Source organism: Nannobrachium achirus (assembly GCF_963921795.1).
Source record: "Nannobrachium achirus genome assembly, chromosome: 11".
In the NCBI taxonomy this organism is placed as follows: domain Eukaryota; kingdom Metazoa; phylum Chordata; class Actinopteri; order Myctophiformes; family Myctophidae; genus Nannobrachium; species Nannobrachium achirus.
Genome location: NC_137820.1, coordinates 52,071,029 through 52,095,173, shown reverse-complemented (window position 1 = coordinate 52,095,173; position 24,145 = coordinate 52,071,029). Strand labels below are relative to the sequence as shown.

At 42.0% G+C, this 24,145-nt stretch overlaps 2 protein-coding genes across 3 annotated transcripts in view; one reads left to right on the top strand and one right to left on the bottom strand.

Annotated features, from left to right (window-relative positions):
* Positions 1 to 14,629, top strand: part of LOC308293965 (transcription initiation factor TFIID subunit 4-like) — a 34,792-nt gene extending 20,163 nt beyond the window's left edge. Inside the window, exons 14-15 of the mRNA XM_080736644.1 lie at positions 6,529 to 6,651; positions 12,760 to 14,629. Coding sequence (XP_080592770.1) covers positions 6,529 to 6,651; positions 12,760 to 12,921 — 285 coding nt within the window. The 3' untranslated portion in view covers positions 12,922 to 14,629. The remainder of the gene's footprint in view (positions 1 to 6,528; positions 6,652 to 12,759) is intronic.
* Positions 14,630 to 16,731: 2,102 nt separating this feature from the next.
* Positions 16,732 to 23,728, bottom strand: LOC308293816 (BTB/POZ domain-containing protein kctd15-like; the record flags this gene model as incomplete). Of its 2 annotated transcripts, none has more annotated exons than XM_080736451.1 (5): positions 16,732 to 16,893; positions 17,310 to 17,612; positions 18,960 to 19,104; positions 21,098 to 21,273; positions 23,621 to 23,728. In XM_080736451.1, the coding sequence occupies 5 exons, from the start codon at positions 23,645 to 23,647 to the stop codon at positions 16,732 to 16,734; spliced, it is 813 nt and encodes a 270-aa protein (XP_080592577.1). The 2 variants fall into 2 exon arrangements, with proteins under 2 accessions (XP_080592577.1, XP_080592578.1); XM_080736452.1 differs by lacking the exon at positions 23,621 to 23,728 and adding an exon at positions 22,953 to 22,964.
* Between the last annotated feature and the right edge of the window lie 417 nt (positions 23,729 to 24,145).

Below are 24,145 nucleotides of genomic sequence, written 5' to 3'. Positions count from 1 at the left end.
TATATATACTTTGTCGCATGACGACGAACAGCGAAAAAACAACAATCTCAACATGTCGCATCGAGTTTGTAGATCTGCTATTTTAGCTATTCTTGAAAATATTTAGGAATAACAGGCAGGAATTTAGGCAGCACAGCAGTGAAGGTACAGTTAAGTACCATGCATATTAGTACATAAGGACCACAGGAATACACAAGAAACAGAGGGTGAGAGAGATTTGGTCCGGTTGATCCGGTTCACGTACGGTCTGTCTCCCAGTGCGTAACACTCCAGATGATTTAGGTCCGTACACAGACCCTTACGTACAGCACCCAAATGGACGGACTGAACGTACAAGATGTATCCGTAGCAAGAAGTACCCGCGGCCACAGTTGTCAATCGTAGCCGCAGTAGTGAGGAAAATTACTTTTCCTCTGCTCTATGACAGCGGTTCTCAAACTATGTGTCCCAATGAGAAATATATTGTATCAAGAAACAGGAAAAAGGAACGTCGCACTCGCAACCACGTGAAGAGGACGCCTTGACTGCACAGTCACACACACACCGCCTATCCTCCAACAACAAGACAAGGCACACAAGAAGAGCTGATTAGCTCAGCGGCTCATCAAATACTTGGGAATTATTTGAGCGGGTGTGTTTTGTTATAATTACTCCGGGTCCGGATCCATATGTGGTTAAATCTGTACCCTCGTGGAGTTTTACATTTACCGCGAATCCGCGATGCAACGTTGCCGAACCAGTCCAGAGATTACCACTTATAACATCACGTCGGGTCAAGAAATTCTGTGGTTATACATATTTTGGCTTAATGCCAGCTTTGCTTTTGTTAGCTATTCTGTTCTGTGCTGGGAGGCACAATGTGGCGCGCGGCCCAACGGAGAGCGGGTCGGCACGTACATAACGCAGAGGAACTATGCATGTCGACAGATTTACTGTACGTACTCTCTCACCCAAAACGTACACAAAATCAACCATACGTAACTATAAATGGCCCTTTACAGGGCAAGGAATTGTACTGTAGATACAGCAGTAACGACCACACAAAAAAGAAGCACCATCAATAATGAACAAAATATACAGTACAACAGTATACACAACAGTATACTATACACCCTCAACAAAGCTTTCATTATGCAAATAAGAATACACACACACACACACACACACACACACACACACACACACACACACACACACACACACACACACAGTAACCATGTCAGATCCTTACTTACAATAAGCTAATCATCTAATTAGCTCTGAAGTAACGCAGCAATTAGCTAACAGTTCATTGTAACTCTGTCCCTGAACCCCTAAAAATGCAATCATGGGTGTACCATTGATTTATTAACACAAAGAATAAGAGAAAGGCATTTGTGTAAAAGAAAAAAAATACCCATTTCCGGCAATCGTTTACTTTTCCTCAGTACTCAAGCTATTCCCCCTGAAAAAGTAAAATAAAAAGTCCACTAGTGGAGATTACATTGTAGTCTTGCCAATAGCTAAATTTTAGGACTAAAGCCTAAAATGTATACTTATAACTGAAAATCGGTACGAGTTGCTTATAAATAACAGGTATTCCAGTCAATGCTGCGTTGTGTTACAAGTTGGCAACACAAGTAGAAATTCGGTTTTAGTCAAATAAACAGGCAGGAAGCCACTGGAGCCTGAGGCAGGAACACTTCCGGCCGGCCTACAGGTTCTGAGTCACACCAGGGTTTGCGGATCTCATACTTTATACAGAGTGTGATGCTGCTGCTTTAGGTGTTTGTGTGTGTGCGTGCGTGCGTGAGATAACTTGTAGATCGGCTATGTTTTGGCCAGTCGTGTAAAGTAACTAAGTACTGTACTTAAGTACATACAATTTCCACTTCTACTCCACGACATCTTAGAGACACATATTGTACTTTTACGCCAGCTTTAGTTACTTTGTAGATTTTGAGTACTTGAGTACTCAAAGTACTCAATGAGTACTTTCTACTTTTGGTGCTTTAAGTACATTTTGATACCAATACTTTTGTACCTTTTACTCAATGGTAAATTTAGAATTCAGGACTTCTACTTGTAACAGAGTATTTCTACATTGAAGTATTGAGACTTTTACTTAAGTAAATCATTAGAGTACTTTTTACACCACTGGCTTTGGCTTTAGGCTTACTGTTAAAAGATAGTGAAAATGACATTCTTCAAATCGTTCATATAATCTTAGCAAAACACTGGCTAGACCGATCAATGCCAGATTCCCGATGAAAAAGAAGGACATGTCACGCGCCATCCAAACCCCTAAATCGAGTTAGGGTTAGAAAAACTGTCTGTATTGCGTACTGCAAAGTGCTGTGATGTTTTAAGCTGTGTACGATCAAGTTTTGTTTTCTTTACATCTCCAACTCCTCCACATTGGTGAGAGGTAAAAATCGGCGAGTTATGTTGCCACAGCAATACATCACTCATGCTAGAACAAGGGCTCTATTTTCATCCATGCCTTACCTCTTATCCCTAAACTCTTTTGCAATATTTTGCTATTTTGAAAAACATTTTTAAATATTTCAAATAGCTGATCTACAAGCTCACAACGTGTCAATGGGCCCTATTTTCGCCAGTATATATTTCAAATAGCCGCTTTACATAGACACAATTCTGAGCTTGTTGATCGGCTATTTGAACTATTTAAAAATATTTTTCAAAATGATAATAAAAAATGGCAAAAAATACATTTAGGGATAAAGGGGTAAGGCCCATAGTCTATATTCACAGCAAAGAGGCATGTTAAAATGCTGCTGTATGCACGCCTACACACACGTGCACATATAAACGCTCATACACTATGTAATGTAAGCATATCCATCTTACTGCACCCCAGGGCAGATGACCTCAGCTCCATGCTGGCTGTCATGATCAGCTAAAAGGTTAAAAGCCATAGGTAGACCCATAGGGGGCAGCAGTATGTGTCTGTAGGTTTGTGTATCTATCAGTTAGGGCATTCATGAATAGTGATTTTTAGTATTCGAATTATTCAACCTCAAAGTATTCGAATAGTCTAATATTCGACAGGACTGGACTGTCAAATAAGCAAGAGGCGAACGTTGTGAGCATGTAGATCTGCTATTTTCACAATATTTATCTGCGGAACCGAGTCACATTAAATGTAATAACTACAATTCCAAGTGCTTGTCAGGGCGCGGGTACCCAGTTCAAATATGTTTATTTTGGGGGTCACAGCCTAAAAAGGTTTGAGAACCCCTGGTATAGAGCATTAACAAATTCATCCACCAGGGGCATTAACAACTCATTCTTATGACTTCCTATCTCGCCACGCTTTATAAACTATATATTTTTTAAAGGAAAAAAAAAAGGCGAATATTCGACTTCGGTGAACAACATCGAATAGTGACTTTGATATTCGAATATTTGAATATTTGGTGAATGCCCTAGTATCTATCAGTAGCCAATTTGCACCTGTGTGAGCTTGTTTGTGTATTTGCCAATTTAGTTGTACTGTATGTGGCTGCTTGTGCACTGAGCATGTGTTGTTATGTCTCCATGTACAGTTTGTGCATACATGTTGTATGCACATGGTGACAAGACAGTGTGTGGGTGTGTGTGTGTGTGTGGTCATGTATACAACTTCCCTTCCAATTAACATTACGGCCTCTTAATGAGGACGTTAACATAGCCTTGAATTATGTCCTCTGTCCATTCAACTCCTCGTCACCATCTCCTCCTCCCCCGCAGAAGGCCGTTGTTGCAGGGCATGGGCAACATGGCTCTAGCAAGCTGCCAGCAGGGCTTATACTACCAAAAGGTTGTTTATACAGGGATTTGACTCTGAGGTATTACATCAGGATGATGCGTTGTTGCACTCAGGGAAGGGAACGTATGTTTTGATCCAGCGAGTGGTGGATAAAAGACATTTAACTAGAAATTTAGGCCTAGAATTATTGAATGCTTTAACTATTGAAAAATAGCAGATATACAAGCTCGGTGCCGCGCTGCGAGCTTGTAGATCTGCTATTTTTGAAAAAGTTGTGAAAATGTGTGCAAATCTTTGAATATATGTATTTTTAAAGCAAACTCAATTTTGCTTCTGGGGATGGTCCCTGGAACTAAATATTTTGAGACGGGGGTCCGTGGCCAAATGAATATCAGTTTGGGGGTCCTTCACATGAAGACGTTTGAGAACCACTGACACAGTAGTCCCAAAATACACTTATAGAATCGGGTCAAAATTCTAATTTTCACAATTTAAAAAAAATAGCAGATCTACAAGCTCGCAGTGAGCTTGTATATCTGCTATTTTTCAATAGTTAAAGCATAAAATAATGATACACAATAATGTGTACCCGTTCTAAATAGGTTAAAGAACTATTTAGCCCGCTATTCTAGCATCTGATGTCAAAAAGGGCGAAAGAGTTGACAAATAGACCACCCACATCATGTCAGATTTACCACAGCTCAGCCTGGAGCTTGTGTTAATTTCCCAACCTGAGTGTTATCGTCTGTATATTCTTTCCCACTGGCATCTGGTTTTGCTTTAAATTCAATATTGTGATCACGTTTATCCCAACACGTTTCTTTCTATCTTTCTTTCTTTCTTTCTTTTTGTTACATTAAAAATGTCACTCATCAGAATAAGATATATTAGACGTGGCATAACAGGACCCCAGGCTTGGCCTACAGCATTTTTTTAAAAGTGACAGCTCATTTGTAAAAACTCTGCATAGCAGAACAACATGTACTACTCAGTTTCCTTTTGCAGACAACATGCAACCACAATCATGTTGTAGTTCCCTTCTGGCATATTCCATACTTCTTCTGACATATCATATAATCACAATCAGAAACACTTGTTTGTCATGTATAATAAAGGGTTTGTCTTGCTGACCCTATTACTGAAAGCCGACAACTACAATCAAATCTTTACTGTACATGTACTGGTAGGGCCTACAAGGACAGCAAACATGTAGATTTTCCGATAATACTGACAATGACAAATTGGAGTCATTGTAGTTTATGACGTATTATTACACGGCTTGGTTGAATGCTCGATTCTGATTGGTCAATCACTAAATTTAGCGGTCAACTATTTCTGGATAATGAGTACCTGTACCTGGCTGCACTGCTTCCAATCTATGCTGTATCCACCATGACAGCCACGTACAGTAAACAAACACACAATGTCATCTACAACTAAACTTTTCTCTCAAGAATGTTTTTGACACTTGAAGCGAGTAATAGATGATGCAGTAACCGAAAATGTATTCTATTTGATTAACACTTTTTTGCGAGATGACTCTGTTGCGCTGGGCAGACAGCTAGTGCAACACTTATGGAATACTTCCATTACCATAAGCAAGGAAATACTTAATTTGTTGTTACTTTTGTTGTCAATTTATCAATTTATTTATTAAGTAGCGATAAGCGTGATAAGCGGGATAAGTGTCAGTGTGCTGGTCGTTGTTAAAAATATCCCCCTTCAGGATCATCAACCGCCTTGGCATTGCCTCTGCATCTGCTTAATCATCCTTTCGGGGGTTATTTTTCAAAAACGACCAGTGTGCTGACAATTATCCCTTGCATAATCTCAGCGGTGCGAAAAGTACTCACATTTTTTACTTAAGTAAAAGTATCAATACTGCAATGTAGAAATAGAAATAAATTTCCTGAATTCAACATTTACTTGAATAAAGTATTGGAATCAAAAGCACTTAAAGTAAAAGTACAAAATGTTTGAAAATAGCAGATCTACAAGCTCTCAACACACCGCTATCGGCTTTTTTCAAACAGCTTAGTTAGAAAACAGGGCTAAAGTCGATTATGTATGTTTTATAATATTATAATTTATTTCTACAAAGTAACTAAGGTTTTCAAATAATTGTAGTGGAGTAAAAGTACAATATTAGGATCCGAGATGTAGTGGAGTAGAAGTAAAAGTATTGTAAATTGTAAATACTCAAGTAAAGTACAAACACCTCAAAACTGTGCTTAAAGGGGCACTCCACCACTTTTCAACCTATGTTCATATAATTGGTCCTCACTAAAAAATAGTAAATAAATATTCTTTTTTTTTCTTTTTTTTTCTCAGAGGAGGGTTGTGGGCAGGTCAGAAACCCATCGTCTTGTGACATCATAATCCAGCTTATAGAAACTGCAGGCTTTCTATTCCTGAAAAGTTGCAATTTTAAAGTGGAAGCCATTGTTCTCGCAATAATAAAAATCTAAATATCTTTTTCAAAAATATTGATTACTTTTTTTTTTTGGAAAATGATGATGTCACAAGACGATGGATTCGGAACTTCCCACAGCTCTCCTATGAGACCCAGACTGAATAGGAAAAAAATGTGCTATTTTATTATGAACATTAGTGAGGACCTATTATATGAAGACACGTTGAAAAGTGGTGAACTACTCCTTTAAGTAAATGTACAGTACTTAGTTACTTTACACCACTGCATAATCAACACTTACCATTTTTACCCAAGTCTGCAGCTCTGCTCACATTGTCATGCCCATGTCTGCCCTCCCTTACAGATGCAACAGCAGGAGCAGGCCCAGATTCGACAACGAGATGCCAACCTCACGGCCCTCGCTGCAATCGGCCCTCGCAAGAAACGCAAGCTGGACTCGCCAGGATCCAGTTCAGCTGGCACAGAGGTAAGCTATACTGAACACAGTGAAGTTGTTGTGCGTTAAGCACTTAAACTTTATTATAATTTGCCATACTGAACACAGTCAAGTTGTTGTGCGTTAACCACTTAAACTTTATTATAATTTGCCATACTGAACACAGTCAAGTTGTTGTGCGTTAACCACTTAAACTTTATTATAATTTGCCATACTGAACACAGTCAAGTTGTTGCGCGTTAACCACTTAAACTTTATTATTAATTTCAGGGTTACCACGGTCATGAAATTCCTGGAAATATTTTGAAATTAGAAAAATATTTTTCCAGTACTGGAAAAGTTTTGGAATTGATCAAGGGTCCTGGAAGGTCCTGGAAAAATAGCTATGCATTGTCTTTGGTTATTGATTTTGTTAATACCTCTGAAATGACAAATTAAACATTGGCCAAATTGTCAAATATTAGAGTTAGAAATTGTGAAAATAGCAGATCTACATGCTCACAACGCCTTGCATCGCGAGGCGTTGTGAGCATGTAGATTGGCTATTTTGAACCACTGGCATACACTACCTGTCTTTGGGCATTGCGCATATGAGTAAGTGACTCGTTATTGAGCTGAATTATTGTTATATAGTCCTGGAAATCGGGTTAAATATTCTGGAAAAGTTTTGGAAATTAATTGGTAAAAATGTGTGGGAACCCTGTAATTTGCTGACTGGAGTCTCCGAAGGGACTACTAGGCCCCCCTCCTTCTTTCCTGCTACACCAAATGTCTTTGCCCCAGAGTAGGGACACAGGGGTTCATGTGGTCAATTTAGAACTGAACTAAGTTAAAAGAAACTTTATGTTATATAATTAATAAAATTGCTGTCTGTGTCATGAGTACATCCACACAGAACGCGAATGTAATTTTTTTCCCCCTTCGAAACAAGATTTTCATTGCGGATAAAAACATCAACTTATACGAATGAGGCATCAGATCAACACATTTTCTGGTCGTTTATTCGTACCTTAACAGTCATAAATCGCCAATAGAGGGTATGCGCATGCATAAAGTGAATGGCAAAGTGAGTTTAACATCGTTTAATGTTGTTTAATGCAATCAGATAGGACTGTTCTGTTGGATGTATGGGCTGTCAAGCCCAGAAAGTAGTTATTTTTGCCACTCAGTTGGCATTCCCGCATTACTTCCGGGTATGATGATGATGTCACGCGCATACCCTCTATTGCCGTTTTAATTTTTTAACCAAAAATCACACCCGTGTGAACTGAGCGGTGGTTTACCCACCAACCCCTAGAGCTTCGAATTAATTTATATTTAATTAAAACAACAAATCTGCAGCACTTCTCGCGTGTAACGTTAAAATGTGGCTGGTCTCGCGAGGCAGAAGTCTCCATTCGCCGCTGCAAAAGTGGGCTGATCTACAAGTCCACAATGCGTCACTGATCCAATAGGTTGTGGGCTTGTAGATTAATTAAAAGGGTGCTTGTTCACCGACATACAGCGAAGAATAAACCTCCAGCTACTGAACTTTCCCTACACTGACCGTCCTCCGCCTAGCAGACAGTGCTTTGCCTCTTCAGTTAAACGTGCTCACGTTTCACACAATGTAACTTTAATTGATTCAGAATGATAACGAGTCAAGCTGAAACGGGCGACTCATTTGGTAGGGACGGGAAGGCAGACTGTTTACGAGACTTCTCCACCGAAAACACTATGTAAAGCATGGATTTCTTCTCTCACGAGTCTGCCTGCACGCAGCCACGTTCACGGTAAAACTCCCTCCGTCCCTCTGTAGACTACCTAATTTGGTTCAAACGAAAACATAATCCATTGGTGTGATTATAATTGCTCGTTTCACATCGTGGTTGTTCCACGCTTCGCATAGACGATGCGATGATACTGCTCTTGCTTTTACCAACGCCAGTCGTCAGGCACGTGCACACAGACATCAAACGGGGCTTGAGCCCCTGCCCTTTTAAGAGAGAATTGTCCACCAAAGGGCCCTTTTAGAAATGTCAGCCCCTGCCTCTCTTAACATTCTCTGCACGTCCCTGACCAACGCGAGAGAGAGAGAGAGAGAGAGAGAGAGAGAGAGAGAGAGAGAGAGAGAGAGAGAGAGAGAGAGAGAGAGAGAGAGAGAGAGAGAGAGAGAGAGAGAGAGAGAGAGAGAGAGAGAGAGAGAGAGAGAGAGAGAGAGAGAGAGAGAGAGAGAGTGTGTTGTCTGCCTGCCCTGCTCAATAGCGCCCCTCCTTTAACGTGTGTCTGTGTGTGTGGTCAGGAGAGGTATGGCCGGCGACAGACATACACGGCAGGCGACAGACATACACGGCCAGTAACATCTTGAAAGCGAATCACAGGAGCGGCTACCACCGCTCAAAAACAGCTGGTGGCAGGTGTTCATTTCCTACTCTGGTGGTCATGATGTTTGTCTTTACCTCTGTCTCTCTTTTCTGGATACTGAACCTCTGTCATAACACTGTGTAGTAATGTTTGAGTAATGATGACAGGACAAAACGACAGTGGGAACTTTTTGTACCTTGTGACCTCTTTCATCTTCTCTCTCTCACACACACACAGACACAGACACACACACACACACACACACACACACACACACACACACACACACACACACACACACACACACACACACACACACACACACACACTGACAGACGCCCCACCCCCACCCTGTGGAGTGAATGTGACCAAAGTTGAGTGAAGGGGGTCAGTGTGTGCCTAGAGGCTGATTGTGGGTGTGTCTGCTCTTCACTGCAGCCCGTCTATTACCCCTCCCTCCCTCCACACACACACACACACACACACACACACACACACACACACACACACACACACACACACACACACCGCCCTGAGGGGACCATAGACTTTCAGCTCTGCAGAAATGAGCCTGGGGCAGGGGGGCGTGGCCCCCGCGGGGCACCTGGCTGCAGGATGGGGGTCCTGCCTTGCGTTCGCCCCCTCTCCCATCCTCCTCTCCCTCCCTCCCTGTCACACATTGGGCCTGAGGCCCATGCCCTCCAGAAGCCCCCCAGACAAAAGCGGAGGCCTCTGTGCAGAAACAGGAAAGCACGGGATTAGGGAAGGGAGGGCTAACGGGGAGACGAGGGGTCCTACAAGAGAGAGAGACGGTTTGGGGGGGGGGGCTTAGGTTTGCTGAACTTTGTGATATGCGAGCTATTTTCTTGCCTGCAGGTTTTAGTTACGCTGCCAGGGGATGTTTGCGTTTCATCTCGATTCTGGTTCCATGCTAGTTTGTGTGTTAAGCAAGTCAGCGCGTTTATGAGAGAGCACCGGACGTTTAGGCCTAGGATTATTGACTACTTTAACCATTGAAAAATAGCAGATATACAAGCTCACAGCGCGGCACCGAGTGCCGCGCTGCGAGCTTGTAGATCTGCTATTTTTGAAAGATCATGATTTTTCTTTGCAAGTCTTTGAATATATCTATTTAAAAGCGAACATTTGTAACTCAAATATTTGCTTCTGGGGGTCCCTGGAACAACATATTTTGAGATGGGGGTCCGTGGCTAAATTCCTGTAATTTTGGGGGTCCTTGACATGAAAAAGTTTGAGAACCACTGATTCAGAGGAAGGATTTAGAAGTCGGGTCAAAGATATTCATAGACTTGCACACACTTTCACGATTTTTCAAAAATAGCAGATCTACAAGCTCGCAGCGCGGCACTCGGTGCCGCGCTGTGAGCTTGTATATCTGCTATTTTTCTAAGGTTAAAGCATACAATAGTGGTTAAAGTGGTTAAAATCTAACGCGACTCGGGCGCGTTCCAGGTATTTGAGAGTTAAGCGTGGCCTGGACATGTCAGACGTTTCTCATAAACATGAATCGGTTGACCAACGTCTCAGAGACATCTGCCTCAGGTGAGCCGCTACGGTCCCCTATTTACCGTTTTAAGTGAAAATACAAAGCCTGCCCTCTGTATTGTTTGCAAGTATTCATAACAGCCTGGTGCCTCGGAGGGAGTGGGGATGTGTTTAGAGAAGAGAGGGGCGTGGTTGATGTTGTTGCCTCTCTGAAGCCCGAGTCGGCCCACGGCCGTTGGGAGCTTAGGGCTCCACTGAAGCTCCTCGAGGGCAGATTAGATAGAAGGAGGCAACCAACAAGACTCTGAAAGAAACAGAAAACCCATTTGTGTTTTGCGCGAGCGTTTCCAGCCACAACCGGTTTGAAAATCATATAGCACACACTGGACAAAGGTTCTTCTGAAGGATCTTGGCGAATACTGCTTGCATCGCTGCCGCTGAATATGTGATTAGATGGAATAATTGGAGCATCGACAGCATATTATACGATGATATGATGTTTGGGATGTATTGTGCCAAATTGGACACACCCCTGGGTATATGCATGTATGATGATGTGTGTGTGTGCGCGAGCGTGTTTGTGCGAGGGAGAGTAGGAGGTTAGCGTGCCTGCAGGCTGTGAAGCTTCATAATGCTCTGATTGTGTTCCTGTGTAGACCTGGAGCCTCATTCCTATCCCCTGGTGTCAGCTCTGCCCTGGAGCTCTGCTTCCATAGAAATAGTAGCCTAGTTATCTATACAATGGCTACCCACCACTGCACCATGAAAAGATAGAAAGCCTAACCCATTTTCAGCTACGTTCAAGTTGGTTCACAAACTTCTTCTTTTTTGGCCCTCAGGAAAAATGGTAGCCTAGTTATCTATCTAATTGTTAGCTCACAAAAAATAGACATTCCTAAGTACACGCTGGCCCATGACATTTTTCAAATATATTTGAGTTGGTTTGGTTCCCCAAAAAAATGTTTTCTTCTTTTGTTAAGGGGGGGTTCTGCTCACACAAGTTATAGTTTTTTTATAGCCATTACCCACTGGCTCAAAAAAAAGAACAGCCTTCTAGGACAAATTCAGAAAGGCACAGGTCTATTTCACAGGCTGTTTTCAACCAAGTTCATGTTGGTACCCAAACTTTTATTTATTTATTCAGCTCTCCCCTCAGGCTCTGTTCACATAGAAATGGTAACTTTGGTATAGTAGGTAGCATCACTGGCCCTCCGCCAAAAGCCGTTTTGGCAGCACATTGGAAAGTCATACAACTAAACAAATTTTCAACTATGCCACCAGGTAAAAGACATGTCAAACACCCCAAGCCAGAAAACCAACCGTGCTATATTTCCATATATTTACCCGAGGATTAGTTCAGGAAGTAGCTCTCTGGTAGAGAACATTCTCTCTCTCTCTCTCTCTCTCACACAGACACACACACACACACACACACACACACACACACACACACACACACACACACACACACACAAATGTTCATTTGTGCCCTGCGATGCTCTTTCAAATAGTTCACCCCACTGAACATGCCCGGGGCCATTTCAGCGGCATGGGAAGCAATGCTTCAAGTCATCATCGCTGCTGTGAATTGGAATATTCTGTTTGGATAATAATATACAGTGTTGGGAAAGAGGGCTTGTTGGAGCAAAGTTGTGTGCTGCTGGCTAGTAGCCATATAGTCCATAGGGGGAGGGTGTGGCTTTGCCCCGTGGCTATGGACACACCTTTTGATATAAAGGTGTGGCGATCCTATTACAGGTCTGGGCCCAGTGTGTGATTACTGGTGCGTGAGGTGTAGTCTGTCGTTTTTACTGATGATTCACAGACTTGTCAGGAAAAAAGTGAGATGGGTCAGGAGAACTGTAGGGACGACTTAAAAGGTTGGTCTTCTAGATAATGTCCATGAAGGACATGTCAGTTAATTTTATATATTTAAGAAATGTAGCTCATCAATACAGCAGAAAAACAAGATTAAAATCCTAGATTAACAGCATTATAAATGGTCAATGGTACGGAATGTAGAGTCAAAAAGACCTGACTGTAGGTATGTGTGTCCTTACAATGAATATGTATAATGGATAAGCGGTAAAACAAACAAATTAGCCACCATGAAAAGGTAGAAAAGTCATCAATGCTGCATTTGTAGGAGCCTGTTTTTCCACTGCTGCTGCCTGCACAATTAGCTTGATTCCCTGAAGGCTGACTCCCATATTGTACATCCTCCGCATGAAGGTGGACTCTCATATTGTACGTACTACTCTGCATAATGCGGTCCTCCTTTCCCTCCAGGTTGCTTCAGGCTCAGGAGCAGGCTCGTCCACAGCTGTCTCCCCCCGCGGGCAGCTCCGCCAGCGGATCACGCGAGTTAACCTCAGGGACTTCATCTTCTGTCTGGAGCAGGAGAGGACCACGGCCAGGTCGTTGCTGCTCTACAAGGCACTACTGAAATAAGGTGTCCCTCAAGGAAGCGTACTCTGCCCACTGCAGATCACAAATTTGAGTTAAACCTTTTAATCTCCCCATGCCCTCCCCCCCCCCCCCCCCCTTTATACATGTTTATTGTCATCTACTATGAATTGGTAGCCAAATCCTCTGTAAGACCTCCATGCTCGCATACCTTTAGGTTGACCTGCAACACTTTACTGAGTCTCTTGAGATTTTAATTTGGCATGATGATTCACCCGTACAAGATGTCACTTTTCAACATGTCCGTGTGTCTAGTTTGGGACAATAGTATTATATGTTACATTTTTTTATCACATGTTAACAGAAACACAACAAACCATATATTGTGTTGCAATGTAACACTAGTGTATGTGTTCCCAAAAAAGATACAAAAATATGCTGAAAATGATATGTTTTTAGAAGTGCAGTTTGATAACAAGATGAGATATTGAATCCTGTTGGCAGAAATGCTGCCAGGATTGTTTTTATTTGCTATGATGACTCCAGCGCTGTAACTGAAGAGGCGCTTTTTGAGAGTCTGTCCAAACTTCTCCATGAAAAAATACAGATCATGTCCCTTTTCTTGCTAATTGTAGCCCAAATGCAACTCACTCAGGATGCTACGTAATGACAGGCTTATGGGCTCTGTAGTTTGTTTTCACTTTACTCATCATGGTTAGTTCTGTGACAAAGTCTATAGTTCGTAGGAACGAACACATATTTACCGATCATGGTATCATCATGTTTGCATTTTACTGTTGTTGAAGGCTGAATGTCTAACTGTGTTGCATCAGATCTCGATAGTCAGATGAATGTACCGACAGTACTGTGATGCTTCCTTGGTGACATACACAGTATGCATGGTACTACAAAAGGTGATGGTTTGGGAATGCATAGTTGCCAGAGAAGTGTGCACGGGAGTGTGAGAGTGCGAGTGCGTGCGGCGGTGTGTGTGTGTGTGTGTGTGAGAGAGAGAGTGAGTGCGAGTGAGTGTGGGTGAGTGTATGTGTGTATGCACAAATGGAAATCATGGCTCTCTAGGATAAACTGTGAACACAGTTACATTTGTCTGGCTGTTGTTTTTTTTGTTTTGTTTTTTGGTTAACACAAGCTGTCCATGTTTAGATTACAATCAGCTGAATCAGGGAGCTGGCTCTCCTGTTAACATTAATTCACGCTGCGATCATGAAGGGTAACAAAATAAAAGATAGCAATGTCAGATGAAATAACATTCCTGTGATTTCCTCAAAATAAATTCCCCTTCAAATGGATTTCCCTCATCCCGATCATTGTGTAACAATGATTTAGCTCAACTTGCTAAATGCTTTAGGATTCACATGAGCCCAAATGTTTAACTGCTTCCATTATTGATTTGTCATTGTCTTGATTGATTATAATACGATTGCTTCACAGTTTGTTGTTGAAAGGCTGTTTTTAAGTTGAGTTTGTTTTGGAAAGACTGTGCATTCATTGAGGGTTTTTAACGCTTGAAATGTCTTTTTTACAGTAATGGGCATTTGGTTTGTATAGTATATAGATCTAATTGATGATTGAAGCTGTGGTGTTTGTACTGTTAATTCAGTAAGAGCCTGGGTCTTGGAGACACCCAGCTTAAGTATCATCTGTTGGAAGGACACATTTTTGTGACTATTTATATTTCCTACATTCTGTATTCAATCCTGACACATTTCAGGCAATGCAATTTTACTATTGTTTGTACCTTTGCAAAAAAAAACAACTAAATAAATAAAATTATAAATAAGGTATGACTTTTGGTATGTTATGCGTGTTGACAGGTGTGAGGGACACGGGCGTCACAAGGGGGAGGGGGGGAGTGGGACTGAGATACTAGGGCCCAAGGTGGAGGGGCCCTAATTATTTTATACTTTAGCTATTGAAAAATAGCAGATATACAAGTTCACAGTGCGGCACTGAGTGCTGCGCTGAGAGCTTGTAGGTCTGCTATTTTTGAAAGTCGTGAAAATGTGTGCAAATCTTTGAATATATGTATTTTTTAAGCGAACATCTTAAAAAACCATCTCAAACATCTCAAACTTTGCTTCTGGGGGGTCCCTCCCTGGATCTTAATATTTTGAGATGGGGATCCGTGGCCAAATACATATCATTTTGGGGGTCTCTCACATGAAAAAGTTTGAGCACCGTTGACATAGAAACATAGAAGGATTTGAAATATTCAAAGACTTGCAGAAATTTTAAGATTTTTCAAAAATAGCAGATATACAAGCTGTGAGCTTGTATCAATAGTTAAAGCACAAAATAATGCGTAATGATGCATTCCCAGTCTAAATGGGTTAAACCCCTTCCCCCTATGAAGAACATTCAAGAACACCGCAGTGAATCCTTGTACCCAGGGCCCAGAATTTGGTGCGACACCCCTGGTGAGGGAAATATTCATCATAAAGTTATGGACATTTTGGACTGCTCATATATGTCAACTATTCAATTTTTAGATTTAAAATGTGTAAAAATGGTTAACACGTTTCAAAACTTCTGCTATCACTGTTCAGAACATTCTAGTTTGCTTCTAGTTAGAATTGCAGGAGTGAAAACAAGACAACAGAGACCATTTCAACTTTTTACCAATACATCTGTACAAATGGAAAATTGTGACACAAAGCAAGCTAACAAATACATTAAATATATATTTTCAAAATTGCTCCTTATAAAAAGAATTAAATTATGTGCCTTACGGCACCAAAGCACATATTTAAAAAATTACCTTTCAATGAATTTGTATACACAACATATTCACCAAGCAAGTTATCAAACAAAAACAAAAAAAAAACATTTTGAATTCTTATTACAAATATCTACATTTGTAAAGGGAGAACTCATGTATAGATGTTGAACAATGTATGCTTTGTTCCTGAAAGGAGGGGCCTAGATTCTGGTATATATTACATACATACTTGGATTTTGTTAATTTCCCCTGACAAATATTTGTGTCCCTGGACTTGGATGTTCAATTGCTTTGCAGAAGCTACTAGATTGCATCATCAGCTTCACACTCAAAGAGGAAGGACATGATTGGTCTTTAAGTAGCTCAGTCCAAGGAAGTTATTTAAGAAGGAAGGGAAACACGTGACCACATGGGCATGCGTATGGAGCTCAGCATGGGTGCCAACCTGCACTTGTTTATGATGTCACAAGTTGGCACTGTTTTCCCTTTCCTTTGACGATGGCTGGACAGCTTGCTTTCACGGTCTCGCGATGCAGGTTGTGCAGCCCAGGCAGAAACTTGCATCAATTAAATTAAACAGATCGCAAGTCGGCAAACAAACACTCTGAAAAAAACGTGTGATATATGTTCTTCTATATTCCAGAACCGATTTGATGACAAAGGTCGCAATCGTCCAGAAATAATGTTTGTTCACAAGCAGTACAGCCCACGTAACAGACGCCTCTCATGCATCCCATTCATGACTTCTATTCATCGCACTTCCGGTGGGAGTTCCTGGCACCCATGCTGAGCTCCATACGCATGCCCATGTGGTCACGTGTTTCCCTTCCTTCTTAAATAACTTCCTTGGCTCAGTCCAGGGTGCACTGGAATGAAGAGATGCTATAGGACGCTTCCAAAAGAGAGAGAGAGAGAGAGAGAGACATTTCCTTTTCTGCAACATGATCCAAGTCTTCAGGTCTCAACAAGATCAGGTCTTGAGGATGCATGAGGATATTACCCTCCGGCTACTAGAGACATTAGAAGGATTCAGACATTGCTGTTACTATTTTAGTTGGTAATGGAGTTGACAACTGTCATAAGGAGTCCCTTGGTTGGTTGGTATTGGTTACATGCTAGTCCAGTGGTTCCTGTTTGATCCTGATTGGTGTGCTGGTGATGGACTGGCTCCTCCTCAGGTCACGACACAGGACGTACTCGCTGAACTGTGATGAGTCGACTCCACCACCACATGATGCCTTGACTGTGAAGCCCTTCTGAAACAACCTCTCCAGGACCTGGATGGTTTGCAAAGACAGAGTTTCAATGACCACTAGCTTTGTACTACAGATAAACATCTGCTCAACTAAGTAATAGAGTTGACTTCATTGACATGGAACTGCAGTGATTGTTTACAAGGTTAACTGAAACTGTCTGCAAGAGTGCTACTGTACTCTGTGTGGTGCATTATCCTTAGATTAATACAGTTCATCAATTCATGATTCATCTTCTCTTATTTTCAATTGCTTTTAATCCATACACAAAACGACTTGGGCCATTAAACATTCATCAGTGCTTAAGATTGAATCCAAACCATTTGTTTCATTAGTTAAAAGAACTGTCCCAAGAAGATGAATTCATTGTTGTGGTGTTGATCACTAGACGGTAACAGATTTAGCTGTGTGATGAAGTAGCTGAGTTGACCGAAACTCACCTGCACAGAGTTTAGCCTACAGTAGCCATTGAGTGGAAAGCGGATGACATGCGTGGGGTCCTGGTTCCAGCCAGCGTTGACCGAGTTACACATGACGTCTCCGGTCTCTGGGAAGATCTCCTCTATGAGGACCTTCTCCCCACTAAGGGCAATCCTCTCCCCCAGGTCGGGGGTGACGCGGACCACCAGACACTCACAGGGGGCAGTGCGCTGAGCCTCACGCTCCACTTGCCAGCGCTCCAGCTCCCGCACCATGGGAGTGAGCTGGTAGTAGCGTGCCTCCTCATACAGCTGGGGAAAGTCCTGCAACACACACAACACAACACAACACATGTAAACACTTCAACATGACATACTTAGACCACACCACACCACCGCCTGTATGACATAATAAGCCATGCAAATCAATACGAGAAATGCATCTAAATGTGTTGAATACATGAGAAAATTCCATAACAAAAACTGAAAGCATGTTTTTGGTTTACGGAACAGTTATGCCAACAAAGGCGGCTTCAACTCACTTTACGGAAACCGCCTGAGAGGCTGTGTGCAACTCGAGCTCAGAACTCACACAGTGGTTTTACTCGCAACATGAAACAGTATCTGTGAACTCGACGACATGCTTTTGTAGCGTTTGATATCCAATCTCTCATCCCTGCATACACAGGTGGCCATGATATCTCCTGCGCCAAATCCCTCTAAAGCTCTTCATGACGTCTCCCTGCGTGTTCCATAGTGTGCCGCTTTAGCGGGCGAACAGCAGACATGTCTATTCATAATTAGTGCGTGTGAAAGGGAACGAGCGGCTTTTCTCTCGCAATATTCCTTTTTTCTACTCCATATCGTTCCTGACAACAAGCATACACAGAGCTTACAGAGCTTCTGGGCCCCGGGGCTCTGCTCTGTATCAAAGCTTCAGCCTCCTTAGCTCCCCTCCCTTCATGGGCTTGAAGCAAGGGATAGATGTATTTTATAAAAAGGGGCTCTGTCCGCGGGGCATTTTAGTCATCCTGAGCGCAGAGGCACAGAATAACAGAGGCAACGCAATAGCTACAGTAACTACAGGGAGGGAAGATGAGAGAGATGCGATATGTGCACAGAGAGGCACGCACTCGCACAGTATCAAACATACACGTTTATACATTCAAACACAGTTTCTCTCTCACAGACACACCACGTTCCCCACACATCAATTTAATAAAACACACAGCGTGTCCATGCTGTAAGCCATGCGCAATCGACCCCAATAGCAGCCACAGGCACACTGGAGCACTGATTAAAGTGTCAGCGTCTGCACAGTTTAAACACAGTAAAAGACTGGCTGCTGTCGGTGCACAGTGGAGTAATGAAGATAATGCGTTTGTGGACACTGGCGGATAATTTGTTTGACCTCGGTGTCATTTTTCTGTTTTCTGTGAATTATATGAATTTGCCGCGAGGAAAATTCACAACAGTATTTGCGTTTCATCCTCAGAAATAACACATGGATGATCGTTTGAGAGCAGTTACAATCAAACATAGATGCAACAACAACATTATACTCAGGCGTATGTGTTGAGTTTGAAAAGTTGTTTCTTGTTTGTTTGTTTGTTTTGCAGTAAAGTGCTTCACAGTTTTTACAGTGTTGTCTTTTAGTGGACAGTAGAATACCTTGAAGTCCTCTGGCAGAAGTAGTTTGCAGGTCCGTAGGAAGCTGAGGATGTGACGGAATATATCTCCATCCCTGTCGATGAAGTAATGCTGCTTCAAACTGTCCAGCACAATTGGCTCTGTGCCATTAAAGAGTCGACTAATTCTGGAGGGGGGAGAGAGAGAGACAGACAGACATGCAGACATGTAAGAAATGAAGAAAGAATAGTGAAACAAGTTGTATTATAACTAAGCCTATGAGCTAATCTTCTATTAACTGTATGGTTCAGCAAGTGCATTAAGTTCGTGGTTTTAGAGTCCATGAAAAACTGTTTTGCTAAGTTACCGTATAACTCAAACGGATCAATTCATTTATGGAAGGCTGTCTTTAGTGTCCAGATTTGGCACCACTTTGTCAGCTAAATGGTTGTTGTGCTAATCAAAAAATACAAGGAACTTTCAGCAACGTTTTATGTAAATTTGGCCTTATTTTTCCATTTTCTTAATTTTTTGGAGGAGTTGCCTCCCAGGAAACAATAAGTCCATTTCTGGCACTAAACAAATGTTAAAATCTTTAGTACTTTATAACAGACCATAATTTCAGTCAAAATACTATGATGAATGATCAACATAGAATTTGTTTTTATAGGGGACGGGTTATACTGTAGTGTACTGTACACATAGATTATAGCATCTCAGGATAACATTGAATGCATTTCAACAAAGTTCTTTGACTCTTTTGTAGGTTAGGTTCCTCTTAACTCTGGGCAATATATAATATAAGTCCTCTCTTTTTCTGTTCACTCTCTCTCTACCTCATTCTCTTTCCTTCTTTCCCTGCCTCCCATCTCCCTCCTCCTGTCTTGCTCATTTTCACTCTATCCCCCCTCATTTCTTTCTCAGTAAATCGATGCCAGATCATTTTCTAAGAGCCAGTGCTCATCTTTCCCTAGCTGCCTGTGGCGTTCCTCTGTTTTCCAGTCGGAGACTCACCTCCTTGCTCCAGGCCAGCTCAGCCCTTCTCTGCTGCACTCCCTCACTCCTCTCTCTCTCTCTCTCTCTCTCTCTCTCTCTCTCTCTCTCTCCTCTTTCCCTCTCTCTTTTTCTCTCTCTTTGTCCTCTGAAAGGCAATTAAAATCTACCCTTTACTTCTGTTCTTCTTTCTGCCCTTTCTCTCTATTGCACTCACAAATTGGATATCATGATGGGGGGGTTCTGTGTGAGAAAATGTGTGAACAAGTGCAGCTGGGGTGGAGAGTATTATTATTAGAGGGTTATTGAAGGTTTAGCCTATGATGGATAAAACAGTGTTCAGTAATCTATGATTCTATCATTTTATATCATTTGATATGACCATAGTAAGCTAGTCTTAAGATAAAGGTCAGTTTCACTCTACAACTAAGCTCACTAGGTAGTGTGGGGGAAAAGACTATCACAGGTTTGTTAGTTTGTTTTATTTGTTTTTTTGTTCTCATTATATTTTGTGGTGACCAAAGGTAATTGGTCTTTGTGATTAGCCTATGTGATTGTGAGTAACCTCTGCAGTTGAGTACTGTCTGTACACAGTCTGGTTAATGGCAAATAGGATGCTCCTATGTTTGTTGAACATGTTTGTTGTACGTCTGTCCTCGACTAAACAAATACTTAAGACGATAGTTGAGGACTGAACATTTCAGATCGATTGATTGATTGATGTTTTCAGAATGCTTATTAATTCAGCATGGAAAAGGGCATTAAAATGAATAATTAATTCAGCATGGAAAAAAGCATGAAAACAACTAATATAGTTGACTAAGACCAAACTGACCGATTAATTGATTATTCGATTATGAGGGGTCCAGTCCTGGTTTGTTGGCCAGGTAGTACTGTATATCACACTGAGGCAAACAGAAATGGGCCAGAAGCGTCCATGTGGAAATAATATCTTATATACTCTAATTTGGAATGTGTTTGAAGAGATCATAGATGATACCTGCAAAAACACATCCAAAGTTCATCGACAATTACCACAGTGCATTGTCAAAGTGCCCTCAAAGGCACGGTGGCACGTCTCCAAATCGATATGTTAATTTCTCCATTCATTGTGGATACAATTAACCATTTGCCTAGTATGAATTTAATCACCATTTAAAAGACTTCTTAGAACATTCTCCTCTTACCTTGAGTCTGGGTATTTGGTGAGGGTGGCGAGGCTACTGGTGTACATGTGCCCTCCGACATCGATGTGAACCGGTGCGTTGGACTTGGTAAGCTGGGCTGCCGAGGGGATGCCCTGAGTTGTCATGGGAGAGACTGGGGACCTGCTCAGAGACATCCTAGACATGCACCGTCCCTCCTGATATGGGAACAAAAAAAACGATTTAATGTAGGCTATATGAGATTCAGTAATCATCTGTAATCGCGTTTACATTGTAGGTGTTAAACCGATTAACCTTTTTGGCTCCTATTCCTGGAAGAGATTGAATGTCTAGACTGGAGCAACCACGGGGAAATCTCGCTTTTGCGAACGCCCATCATTTCGACCGGAGGGTTAGCGACTCACTCCACGGAGGTTAAGGTTAGGGTGAGGGTTAGAGTCGGGTGTCGAAAAGATGTAGTAACAGCAACACACTCCCGCAACCACAACATATTGAGAGCAATGGCAGAATGATTGTTAGATCTTTAACATAAGCAGGCAATTGTGTGGCGTGAAAGAGCAAAGGTAAAACGCTTATCAGATCACCAACATGATAAGCAGCCAATAGTGAGGAGTGAAAGCCACTGTGGCTTGGCCCCTGCCCTGATTATAGGCCTAGATAAATTCAGACCCTCTAGGCCTAATAGGTTCAGTGACATTGATTTCTCTGCTAGGCTATAGGGTCATCCATGAGCAGACAGACACCAGTTATATTTGGGACAATGGGATCCCAACTCAAAAAGATGTCCCAGTCACTCTAGTCCTAAGGCAAGTATAGAACCTCCAGCTACTGAATGGGTCCTGTGTATATAAATAAAGTGAGAGGGGTCTGACTGAGATAAACTCACCAACCCAGATCTCTCAGCCGTAGCGCGTTCGGCACCGTTTCTTTTTCAACCCCAAATCCCACAAGGCTGTTCTGCTGGTGAGCTGCTGCTGCTGCTGGTCTGTTCATGGGCCTGAGGATGGTTTCTTTTTGAAGTTGTTCAGAGACCAGCTACAGGGCACAGTGTAGTTTCACTTTAGCTGCCGTCCTTCCAATTGAACTCGCTGTTAATTTTGATGTCATGCTTTTCGATCGTATGTCTGTAGAGTGTAGACCTACAGCCGCCAATCTAAGCCACGACTCACATATTATATCAGTGATTAGAAAAGCCAGAGATGGAAAGAGCTCGTCCCTCAAATTACCATAAAAGTAGGCAAATATTCATATTCATAGCGCAGGGGTGGTTGGTCGAGGAGGGTGCCCGCATTGATGGAACAGAGGGCGGTTATGTCCCGGGGCCAGTGGGCAAGGGCAGATTCAGGATTAATTGAACCATCCCCCACAGAAAGTCTCTCAATTGTGAAGAAGTTCTTTGAACCATAAAAGGTGAACAGGAGGCGGACTTCATTCAGCGCCTCTCTCTGCCCCAGGCAGGTTGAGGATGCCCTGGGCTAGTATGGCTACAAACAGACCGCGGATTATTCCACATCACATTTCGGGTGTTGCCTTTCTTTCTCTGCAAAAAGCAATTTTGATATACTGTATGTCCTGGTTGAGAAATTGTTATTATTCCTTTTTTAAGGAGTTAGCATTTGATGCCGGTTGTAGGCTTTTTAAGGCATACAATTTAATTTAACATTTTTTTTTTACATTGTCTACTAAAGGAAAGCAATAGATGAAAGTAACACTACTATCTGCACAGTTATTACCAGGATATATTGCATTGATTGGATGTCTGTCTCTAAATTAGAACTGAAAATAAATGGTGTAATTAAATCCAGGCTATAATATGTAAGTAATATAGTAAGTAATATGCAAATTAGCCTACCTCAGTGAACCTTGTATCGGTTACAGTTTCAAACATGATATGAAATCCAAAAAAAACGAGAGGGTTCGTAGGCTATCTATAGTATCCGCGGATGTTCTCTGTTGTTTCCTCTGAATGGCGTCAGTAAATTGCAACCAGACAAACTTTGACTTGAAATCTACAGTCAGTAACTGGCTGATTACTGATAGTGGGGTGGGGTGTCTTTAAGACAACCACCCATAGTGTGATCAGACACACGCACGCACAGACGCACACACACGTATGCACACACATACATGCATGATGCACAGGTTCAACCTAAAAGCAGTGGCTCTCAGCAGTAGGCTTATACGTTTGCCCGGTCCCAAAACTAGTGAAAATAACCGATCTACAAGCTCGCAATGCATTGCTTCGTGCCACGTTGTGAGCTTGTAGATCGGCTATTTTCACTACTTCTTAAAGAAATTTGTTTTCTAATTTATGACATTTCTTAGATTTCTTTATTCATTAATTAAATTACTTTCATGAAAATCTTAGCTTTTTGGGGAATGTTTTTTAAAAATATTTTGAAATAATAATAATTGTACCAAAAATTAAGGGACGCATAAAATGTGTCCGCGCGACCCGCACATGGGTCCCGACCCACTGTTTGCGAACCAGTGACCCAACGAACATTGAGCGAAACGAAACGAACGAAGGCGCGTCGATCTTACCTGAGAGGACACTGATACGGTAGACATGGATGATGTATATCGACTTCTTCTCAGCTCCAGATATTTGTGAGATCTGTCACATTTGGCTGTGCTGCAGAGCTGCTGCTGTCCTCGTCTCCCTTCCTTTGCCAGTGTGAACTGTGTGAAGCCGCCGAGCCTCTGAGCGAGAAGCCAGTCGGTCTCCAAATGAGAGGAGGGCTGAAAGAATTCGTGCCCGGGGCAGTCCGACCGCCCCAGGGCCGAGGATTAGCTTACAATAACGCAGGCCTTTCTCTTCTCTCGCCCCAACTCGCTGCAACCAAGAAAACGTGATCCTGATCTGCCTCGTAGTCAAAAAAAGAAAAGAAAAAACGTCAATTTGATTTGACAAAATGCATTGTTTGCGTGCTACTCGTTGCTATGGTATCTCTTCTCTTGGGTAGGCTAATGATTAAATTAGATCCTCCGGATCAAAAAATAAATTTCTCTGAAGTCATCCGTAGCCTACGTACGAGCATCTAAATAGGTTCATTAGCCTATCTTTAG